This window comes from Octopus bimaculoides, chromosome 4 (genome assembly GCF_001194135.2).
Source record: "Octopus bimaculoides isolate UCB-OBI-ISO-001 chromosome 4, ASM119413v2, whole genome shotgun sequence".
Classification (NCBI taxonomy): Eukaryota; Metazoa; Mollusca; class Cephalopoda; order Octopoda; family Octopodidae; genus Octopus; species Octopus bimaculoides.
Genome location: NC_068984.1, coordinates 7,549,783 through 7,561,584, shown reverse-complemented (window position 1 = coordinate 7,561,584; position 11,802 = coordinate 7,549,783). Strand labels below are relative to the sequence as shown.

Genomic DNA, 11,802 nt, shown 5'->3' with positions numbered 1-11,802 from the left:
TATATATATATATATATATATATATATATATATATATATGCGTGTATATAACTTTATGTTTATACATGTATATATATCTTATATTTCTCAATCTAGCTATCTACACACACAAGCGCGCGCACACACACGACATATGCTTTGTCCGTTGGTGTTAAGGAGCAAGCATTTATTTTCGTGGGGAGGGAATTCGAAGTATAGCGTCGGACAAAATATGTTGTAAATTAGTTTGATTAGTAAACTAATTAGATAAAAAATAATCTACACACAGTTTTTGCAGTCCAGCGACAGATAAAGAGATCGTAGTGTAAACATATTGTTGATTTTTACATCGACGCTAAAATTGTATTTTTATCATTTAAAAATTAAATAACGTTTCTATTACATAAATCAAATTCTGTTGGATTGTAGGTAAATGCTTTTTACACTAGCATGGCAACCAAATTGCCTGAAAGTTTGCAATCCCTTTAAATCTGTTATATATTCTTATATTTACATCTGCTATGTATTCTGTTTGATTAAACAACACAACAAAGAGATTATTTTTCTGATAGTGAAATATTTATTAAATTACATTAGACATCTGGTTTATATGTACACAGTACTTCCATCAATTACATTGTTTAACATATAGGTATCCGTTCTAATCTATCTCGATCTACTTTTATTGAGGATGTGGCTATATTTACATCTTATTCTCGTGTGGTTTATTTTGCTTATCTTACTCATTATATTCTTGCTTTCGGAATTATTCAATGGTGCTGGCGTGGTTGTGTGATAAGTTTGCTTCTCAACCACATGATTCCAGTTCCAGGTTCAGTCCTACTCTAGGACAAGTATCACTTACTATTGACCCAGGCCGACCGCAGGCTTGTCTTAGTGGATTTGGTAGACGGCAATTGAAAGTCAGTCATAAATATATACATATATGATATAAGTAAAAAAATTCCTAATTTACAGGGAAAAAATTCAATTTAATTATTTATCAAAATTAAATTAAATTTCACAATATATAATATATAAATATATAATTTAGAGAAAATATTGTAAAATTCATAATGAGTAGGAGTTTCAGTGCTGCCTCAAGGGCTGGATAAGATAGCAGGAGAAGCTTGAAGTCCCACTCAACATCTGTATTACAACAGCTTTCTCTAACTTCAGTCCTCAATCTTCTGATATTCTACCAATAAATATATCGTGTTTACTCTTAAATTTTCTTTGAGATACAAACCTCAGTTTAACACTCACACAGACGTGCAAGCATGCATAGATACATGCATACATGCATACATACATACATCTTTCTTTTTCTTTGCGCCCTTATAAAGCCTAGCCAGGCTCATGGGCCCGGTTTCTCGGTTTGTATGGCGTATGTGTTCCTCCCCCCCAGCTGGACGGGATTCCAGTCCATCGCAGCGTTACTCAAGAAATAGGAAGAACGAGTGAGAGAAAGTTGGGGCGAAAGAATACAACAGGGGTCACCCCTGCCGGAGCCTCGTGTTTTCGCTCAATAAACACTCACAACGCCCGGTCTGGGAATCGAAACCGCGATCCTCCGACCGCGAGTCCACTGCCCTAACCACTGGGCCATTGCACCTCTACTTACAAATATACATACAATTGCAAACGTCTCGAGTCAGCTATCGTTGTCTGGGACTGAGAAGGTATCAGCTACTCTACAGATTTGAATATTTCTTCGAAAATGAAAGAGAAAGTAGATAACTACGGACAACGGCTTCGAAACCTCCAACTTCTATATCCAGGTTATGAATACACATTTATACCAATGATAATGGGTGGACTTACTTATGTCAATAAATGCTTAAGTGGCAATTCTGGATAAGCTAGGGTTTTCAGAAAAAGAAATCAACAAGCTAATACTCGCCTGACAAATACTATCTCTAGGTGGAACAATAAAAATATGCAAAACTTTTCCTAAGTTCAAAATGAGAATGTGTTTTGTTATTTACATTTCAAAATTGCTGCTTTGTATCTTTGTCGGGAAACGGATCGTTCATTACAGAGAAATTTCGAATAATTAAAAATAGAAGAGTACCTGTAGGTAGTACAGGTTTGTCAAAGTAGATTCATTTCCCAAAGTTACCCATGGCAGTATATTTGGCCAAAGTGTCTTATTGTGGAACTGAACATGTAGTCTGTACTTGGAAAATAACGTTTTTCCAGACCTACATCAAAATGTTTACAAACAGAAAATATAAACAAGTGTGTACCTTTGGAAATGAAGACAAAAAAAAAACCATAGAATATCACTTAACCCCGTCACGCCGTATTCCCGCTATGGTAGAAACAGGTTAAGATGATGAACACCACTCGTAGAAAAAGAAGATACCAGCTGGTTTTGTCCATTAGTTTACAAGCAATCGTTACTCTTGGGCTGTATATGTAACGGGTTATATTTTGCTCAGAGCCCAGGTAGAGGGTAAAGTTAGACAAAGAGGGCCAGGTCTGAGAGGGATAAATTCAAAAACCTACCATAACACTGTACTTGTTGTTGTTTGTACTTCGTTGTTATATTGTACTTTTAGGTGGCGATCTGACAGAATCGTTAGCAAGCAGGACGGAATGCTTAGCGGTATTTCGACCGCCGCTACGTTCTGAGTTCAAATTCCTCCGAGGTCGACTTTGCCTGTTATCTTCTTGTGGTCGATAAATTAAGTACCAGTGAAATACTGGGGATCGATGTAATCGACTTAATCCCCCCCCCCAAGCTGCCCTTGTGGCCAAATTTTGAAATCACTATATTGTACTTCATTTTACTCGATTTTTAATCACAGAATTAGATTCAATTGTATTTTTTTTATTTTGTACAGAGAACCCCGACGATAAGTGCCATCAGCTTTACTATACTGAGCCGAGATGTGATGATCATCCGTCTGGATATAAATGTGTCTGCGGTCCTGGCTTTCATTGGAACAAATATAAATGCATGTGTAAGTATTTTACTGCAGTAATTCCTATGTTATTCTAATAACAACTCTATATCAAGCCAAAGAAATATTATCTAACACTCTAGCTTTAGTAGTAGAATAATTAATAACCTGGCTTTTGATGAAATCCGATTCAAATATACTACTATTAATCATACAGCGTAAATATTTATAACAGAACCAAAGAACAAAGATTTTGTTTTATCATACAGACAGGTAATATTTCGAACGCAGCATAGCAGTGAAAACAGGCAGAAAGATTGCGTATTTTAGCCTAATAAGACGCGAAATTTATCAGCAGACTGTCACAGGACTTGTACCCGCACTCCTTACATACCGGCTGAGTATCAGGGTGGAGTGAAAATAATTAATTGTGGAAATGGAAAATTCCTGAGGGCTAAAAGGTTACTATATTTGTTTACTAGAAAAATCCTAAATTTTCGCTGAGACCAATCACAGGCATTTACTCCCCCAAGCCCCCTAAACTCCGAAAAATGGAGGCTTTGTAATTTTTTTTACAATAACGCTATAACTATGGAATTTATGTCAATATTCACTCTATCCAGTATTGTTTATTGTTCAATGTAACAAAGAATGATGAAGGTTGCACGAAAATCCATTTATTTGTTCGGAAGTTATGTACTTTTTTTATTAATGAATGTTTGCGGTTTAAATATTTGAAGGAATCTAGTTTAGAAAATTACTATTTGTAAATCTCAAAACAAGAGATATTCAGCAACAGTACTTTGGAGTAAAGATTATTTGCCAACATAATGTAGCAGTCCTGGTTTAGGATGAATGTTGCTGTAATTTAGCCCCAGGAGACATCGTCTCCAGCTGGCTATACGACACGAACTGTGTCCTTGTATTTTTGAACAAGGGAATCTAGCACCCCTGCTCAGTTCAAAACAATACCTGTGTATCGCGATACACAGATATTGCTTTGAGCTGAGTGGGGGCGCTAGATTCCCTTGTTCGAAAATATAAGGACAAAGATCGTGTCGTTTCGCCAGCTGGAGACGATATCTCCTGGGGCTAAATTACAGCAACATTCGTCCTAAACCAGGACTGCCATGTTATGTTGGCAAATAATCTTTACTCCGAATCTAGTTTAGTTTCTTATTAATTTTGGTAAGCTATTCCTTAGAAACATTGTGTTTCCAGGAAAATTTGGCATTGAAAAATATCAGAATAATATCAGAAAAGCATGGTTAATATACCGGGGTCACTTTATTTCACTCGAATTCATTGTTACTCAAGACAAACTTGTCAGAGTGGATTGAGCGGCGGACGAAAGTGACAGAGTGAACTCTAGAGAATAATGCGGTCCATTACGATCTAATTCCCAATTAACTGAAGTGACCCAGAAAAGTGCCTATTGAAGACTAATATTAATATGATCATTCAAGAAAGCGAGCTGATGGAATTGCTAGCCCGTCGGAAAAAATGCTTAGCGGCATTTCGTCCATCTTTACGTTCTAAGATCAGATTCCACCGAGGTTGACTTTGTCTTTCTTCCTTTCGGGATTGATAAAATAAGAAGTACCAGTTAAGCAGTGAGGTCGATGTAAACGATTTACACCTCTCCCGAACGTGCTGTCGTTGTGCCAAAATTTGAAAGCAATATCATGTATTTTGTTCTTAGTGCTTGCTTTTGGGTTGCACAGGTTAGACCCCCCGTTTCCGGTTTTAAATCACTTTTAGTCATCCACAGCCATCTCTTCTCTCTGTTATCTTCAATATCCCTATGAAATTGACCATGCATTCTTTTCTTTACCCACCTATTTTCACTTTCATTCGTTTTCAATTTCCTGTATAGTGCTTTATCTCTGCAATCTTTCATCCTACACAAGCCTGACCTTCTTACTTCTAATAATAGCGGTTCTGTGGCATTTTTTACATACCATGCTATGTTGTTTCCTTCTTCTCTAATGCTGTGTTCACATCCAATAAGTCCTCGTTCCCCTCTTTTTCTTGGTACATACAGTGTCTGTGTCACTTTTTGAGTGGAGTGACCCATATCTAGTTAGCAACGTCTCTGTCTTTCTGTCTGAGCTGTTTTGTTCGTCTACTGTCCATGCGATTAACCCTATTCCATATCTAAGGAGTGAAACCGCCCAGGTGTTGATAGATTCGATCATATTCCGTCCGTTTAATTTCGACTTAAGGATCAGTCTCAGTCTGCACAAGTACTCCACCTACAATTTTTCTGTCATTTCTTTCTCCATCAATTTATCCATTTTCAAAATCCCTAAGCACTTATAGCCCGTCTCTTCTATCTGCTTCATAACCTTCCCCGATAGTATCGCTAGCCCGTCCATACATTTGATTTTGTCTCTCTTCAATAATAACACACCCCATCTTTTCAGTCCGAACTCCATTCTGATATCATCATTGAAAGTATACACCGTATCAACGAGGGAACTGACTTGGGATTCATCTTTACCATAAAGTTTGACATCATCCATGATTAAAGATTGTTGACTTTTTGTTGGCGGGTTTTGAATATATACCTAGCTTTTGCTTTCCTCAGAATCAGTGTTCGTGGTATCAAGCACAGTACAAAGATGAGTAGGGACAGGCAGTCCCATTGGAAGATGCACCTCCTAATTTCTACTGTCCCTAAATTTCTTCCGTATGCTTTCAGGTCCGTCCTCCAATTCGCCATACTTTTTCGAAGCAATCGCTCAACATTCGATGCAATACCAAATAGGTTCATACACTCCATAATCCAAGAATGTGTGATCGTATCGTACGTCTTTCGATAGCTGATCTATGACATGGCTAAGTTACTTTTCCTCCTCTTGCTATCTCTAATACAGTTTTGTCTGTCAGGAGTTGATCCTTGGTACCTCTGCACTTACGCTTGCAACCCTTCTCCTCATGTGGCAGGACTCCATTTTTTTCCAGATGTTCGTAAATTGAATCTGCGAGTATTCCACCCAATAACTTCCATATAAGTGGCAAACAGGATATCGGCCTGTAATCGTCTACCGTATTGCCTTTTTCGATGTTTTACTTGGTCGGCATTTAACAAGGCGTTGAGGTGCGCAGCTATTCGTGCATGACGTTCACCAAATCTTTTGATTGAGTAGCCTTGAACTCCATCTACTCCCGGGACCTTCCAGTTGCTCATTCTATTTCTATTTTTTTTTTTTTTTTTTTTTTGCTAATTTCCTTCACTTCCCTAACTGAGATGACTAGTTCTGCCTGTTTTGGACAGACTACTGTTTGTTTCAGTTCTTGCAACCATTCAGCATCCTTCTTGTGCTCCTTGTCTTTGCTCCAGATGTCACTCCAAAACCTTTGACTTTCATTGTTATCTGGTATCAACTTTTCATCTGTACACTCTCCAATTATTTCTTTGTAGAATCTCTTCTGATCTACTCTGAATAGCTTATTCTGGTGGTGACCCTTCATTCTTTGGTCGCATCTTATCATCTTTGCTTTCTTTGCAACGAGACGCTGTTTCAGTTGCTCCATCACCACTTTCAAGTCCTTTCTTTCAATATTATACTTCGTTTTCAGCGCCCTGTATTTTTGTTCGCTTTAAGCTCTCCTTTCTCTTTTCGGTCTAACACAGAGATTTCCATCGAGAGTATGTCTAACCCTACCTGTATTCTTCTTTTCCACCATGGATCTTTTCTTTTGTCACTCCCGTTATGTTTCTTTTTCTTGACTATTATTATTATTATTATTATTATTATTATTATTATTATTATTATTATTATTATTATTATTATTATTATTATTATTATTATTATTATCATCATCATTATTATTATTATTATTATTATTATTATTATTATTATTATTATTATTATTTTATGTTTCACTTTTGCTTTGTATTTGTACAAGTTGGCTCCAAGTTTCACCCACAGACCTCAAGAGACAACAAGTTAGAAGTTCATGCTGGTGTTATGCTTAGGGTGCTATATATTTGGTGTTGTACATAGTGTTGTTCTAGAGAATGTGTAAGAAACCATAAGAAAATTATAAGTTTGATTTAAAATTTGAGATTACATAGTATTTTACGTAGGATATGGTTTTGGATGCGTGGTTATTATTATTATTATTATTATTATTATTATTATTATTATTATTATTATTATTATTATTATTATTATCATTATTATTATTATTATTATACATGAAGTTGGGGTTGTAAAACATTTATGAACCCAGGACGCCTCGAAAAAATGCATACTTAGGAGAAAAATGAGATTTTCGTTCTCAAAATTTCACTTAAATATTTAGTTCAATCCTGTAATCCAGCATATAAGACGCTTCACATCTCTAAGCGACATCTTACGTTTGAAATTGAAATGGCTTAGTCATTTGCTATACAAATGAATCTGAATTTTAAATTCATTCCTAAAGAAAATCGCTTGTAGTTTGTCTAACCCCAAGATTAGCTGCTACATTGAACTGATAAAATCGTTATTTTAAATCTGCATTTTCCTTAGAAATGACATAAAAGTTATATTTGGGCTGAAGTAGACAAGATAGTTTGATTGTTCTCAGATTTAAATGTCGGCCATTATCTCAGTAAATACAATATTTATGGAGTCCATATTGTGTGTTGTATAACGAGAGAAATAACCTCCTTTCGGTTTTTATTTTCTTACAGAGTTTTCAGTTTCTTTTGTCGTTGTTTCACTTCACTGACGTCATAACCTCTAATTTTCTTTTCTCAAGTAATCTTAGGATTCCTGTTCATGCCTTTCGGGAGAAAATGTTGCAGAAAGCCTTTTGTTAGTAGCTTCCTAATTGCGTATTTCCTATACACAGATATATAACATTCATATATAACACATGTATAGAATAGCATTCACCTTAGAAAGACATTCTATCAGCTTTTCATAGGAAAACAATCAGTGGAACATTAAAATAAATATTTCTTGAGTGGAAAGGGATAGTTTAATAATAAATCTAATGGAAGCAGTTCACCGAATCCGCGCTTATGCCAATCTTTATGAATCAAGGCTTAAACTAAATTACAAAGGCAGTCATCTATCGTTACTAAACGAAAAGCATTCATGTAGTCGCTCTTTGCTGTCCGTGTGTGTCCACTTACTATTAATTCACCTGTAATCATTAGCGCAACCAGTAGCTGCACATATAGCATTAAATGCCTGAAGAAATGACATTCTCACTTTCTATTATTGTTAAGATATTTTATTTGTAATCAATAATCTGGGAGTGAACTTTGCTACTTTCTCCAAAGAATTCCTGGATCGCAACCGGTTCTGTGTCAGATCCAGTTTCAAAGTGAAGAGGCTGGAAATTAAACCTGCACTTGTTCGCAGTGCGAGTGACAAATAATAGATGTAGTGAGAGATGTTGAACAATATATATTTGTATGCATGAAACGAGTTGATACACCAATTCGTCTATTCATTATAATTCTACTCATGGATTCCTACCTTGTTTGAATTGAAATGAATGGTTCAGTCACATTGACATATTTATATCAAAATCAAAATCTGACATCCATAGTTGGTGAATATTTAATAACGCCCTGAGCAACAAGAGAGCATTTACGTTGTCGCTTTACCTGCTAGAAATAGCAGGAAAATTACTCTTAAATCACACTCTACTGATATAAAAAGAAATTAAGAACTCATGGAATAATAAAATCCTTGAGATAAGATGTCGGATTATAAGGCAAAAATGGCAAGGGCAGGTTGGCTTTTTCTACTTACGTTTGTTTGATCAGATCATACCTGGACCTCAATTGATCAAATTGACGGAATCAGTTAAATCCTACATTATGAGCGGCAGCGCCACTGAAGGAGTTAAATGCAGCTATGCTAAGTATCGATCCAGTTCTCAGCATTAGCGTTCTACCGCTTTTGTCTAATGTAGATTTGTTTCTTGGTTGTTGTTCTTCTTTTCATTCGGTTCGCTGGACTGTCATGGGAAATATAATTTGCAATACATGTATGAATAAAGCTTACTTTTCAACTGGATATAGCCAATCTTATGACCCAAACACTATAAAAAACCCTACTAAAACCTCTTCGTAACCACAGTTTCTTTCTACAAAGACGGTTTTCGCTCCGTTGAACTGCTAATCTGCACCATTCAGGCCCACTTCCGTTATTCGCGGCATCGTACAAGCGCGATATAAACGCTATCCCCAGTAATTCCTTGCAAGAGATGCAGATCTCCTGGATGGTTTCTCCTGTCCACGTCTTGCTTACAAATGTCGACATAGAAATTTGAAAATGAATATCAATCGCATCGATTTCTTTATCGATTAATTAATAATTTCTTAATTAAGCAAAAGGTCTAATTATACGGACTCCGGTTTTTGATTGGTGGTTGTATTTTGAACCCGGAGTAGTTAAAATAATATGTCGATAATGGCTGATTTGAACAGAGAATGTAGGTCGAGGAAATTAAGCGCATCCATTATGGTTTCTCCACTATTTAGCGATTCGCCATCCACCATATCTTATTCCTGGTTAATAAAAACATTTCTAAATTAGGTATCAGGATAAAAATTCTAGTGATAGAAAATTATATAAGTGCTATTTTCTTTTAAAACTTTGTTCAGTGGTTGACGGCGACATTTTTCTAAAATCCTGGGGAATCTAAAACTGGACTCATGATCGATAGTCTGTAACTTCGATTCTTCGACCGGGCAATGCATTCTTCTCTTGAGCAAGACACTTCATTTTACGTCGTTCCAGTCCACTCAACTTCCAAAAACGACGAATCGTGCAGTGGACCGGCATGCCGTCTACTGGTAAAATATATAGGCTTCAGAAACCGGGAAACCGACGCTATGAGTTTATATGATTCGGGAAGCAGCTTTATCCAAGATGTTTAGGAAGGCTTTATTGAATTCCATCTCACCCTGCATTTCAGTGTCATTCTGTTTGAATGACACTGGAAATATAGAAGGCAAAGTTGATTTCATAGATATTTGAACTCAGAACATACAGAGCGAAAACTTAATATCGTAAAGCATTTTGTCCGGCATTTTATCGACTCCGCCACCGTACAAATTTTGCCAAGAAGTATTAAAAACAAACAAAGAATACTCCCAAATGTTTGAAGAAAAAAATAAAGTCGTGTTTAAAGCACTGCCATCTTGAATATCTCTTTTGTTTTTCATGTAACAATCTTTAGACTGCAGCCACATTGGAGCCGACCCTAGAAGTACATTTTAGGTGGATGAATCGACCAGTAGTGCTTACCATTTTTGTTAAGCTTGGCAATTATGCTATCGGTATCATTTACCGAACCGCTAAGTTATGATGACATAAGTATACCAACACAGGTTGTCAAACGCTGGTGTGGAACAAACACAGACACAGAAATACACACAGACATACACACGCACTCACACGTGCGCGCACACACACACAGACACGCACACACACACACACACATCGCCTACTTGCCTAACCAGAGTGGGTAGTATTTGTCGAAAGCTGCAACAATAGGGAGTGCACTGAGACCAGCCTTGTATAAGAATATCCGATATTCTGGTCGATACTGTCTATCAAACGTACTCGCAGAGCATTGCTAGGGCCGAGGCTATAGATGAATATACATGCCTGGGCGTGGGATTAAACCTGGAACGATGACGTTGGGAAGGAAACTTCTTACCACAGAACCACGACTCAACGGGAAATCGATGTTGGGAGAGCTATGGACGATAGTGGTCGTGTGCAGAGCCTTTATTTGATACGATTCTAGGATGAGGATTGGACTTTGGTTAATTTCGAACGTGACGTACAATGATGAGTGAGAGCAGCCTCTTTGAGATAGCAGAGATGGATTGAAGACGGATGAAGCAAAAGCTGACAATTAACCCTGGAAAAGTACTGAGTAGATCATCTCAATGCGTCAGCTGCAAGCTAAAAAGAGATGGCGCAGGGGTGGGTGCGTGGTACGAGGCTTGATTCACAACCACTTAGTTCCGGGTTCAGTCCTTTCAAGTGAAACCTTGAGGAAATATCTTCTAGTATAGCTTCGGGCAGACCGAAGCCTACTGAGTGGATTCGGTAGACGGAAACTGAAAGAAGCCCGTCGTAAATATATTTATATATGTGTGTATATATGTGCGTGTGTGTGTTTGTCTGTGTGTGAATGTGTGCGTGTGCGTATTTCTCCTCCTCCATAGCTTGAGAATCGGTGTTCGTGTGTTTACGTCCCCGTAACCTAGCGGTTAACCAGGTTTTAGGATTATGAGCACTAGGATCAATCCACTCCACTAAAAGTTCGCCAAGGCGCTGCTGCACCATGGCCACAGTAGTCTAATGACTAACAAATTAAACATAAAAGATGGACGCATCTTAACGAGCACAAATGTCGATGCGCTCCGACGCACGGCCATTAGCGGCGACCCTTTCATGCGTATCATGTGATGACGCGTTTGGATCGTACATATTTTTAGCATTGGCAGAGAACTTTGTTGTTAGTATTCTACTTATCATAACAATAAGTCTTTGCGGTGGAAGGGAATTAGATATTTAAAACGTACCCCGCAACAAACTACAAAATCACATAGCACCGAGGATATTGGTAAACATTTGGCAGGTACTGTTTAAAAGAGGCCAGCAAAATTTATATAATATATTTCTGCTTCTATATAGATTCTGTAACAAATATCTATAATCAAATATTTTTGGTTAGTTGCCGTCTGTATTTATAGATAATTGACACTGTTCACGTTGCATGACAACTTCATTTAATACCTAACGAGAGTAAGACAACGTCAAAAAGAAAAGTTTGAAGAAAAATATTTATTATTATTATTATTATTATTATTATTATTATTATTATTATTATTATTATTATTATTATTATTATTATTATTACTAATATTTTTTCTGAATTA

General features: G+C 36.8%; 1 protein-coding gene across 4 annotated transcripts in view; it reads left to right on the top strand.

Moving 5' to 3' along the window:
- Positions 1 to 11,802, top strand: part of LOC106870405 (cadherin EGF LAG seven-pass G-type receptor 1) — a 535,294-nt gene that overhangs the window by 205,896 nt on the left and 317,596 nt on the right. For all 4 annotated transcript variants that reach the window (XM_014916457.2, XM_052966877.1, XM_052966875.1 and 1 more), the window contains one exon: positions 2,829 to 2,948. In XM_014916457.2, the coding sequence (XP_014771943.1) occupies positions 2,829 to 2,948 (120 nt within the window). The remainder of the gene's footprint in view (positions 1 to 2,828; positions 2,949 to 11,802) is intronic.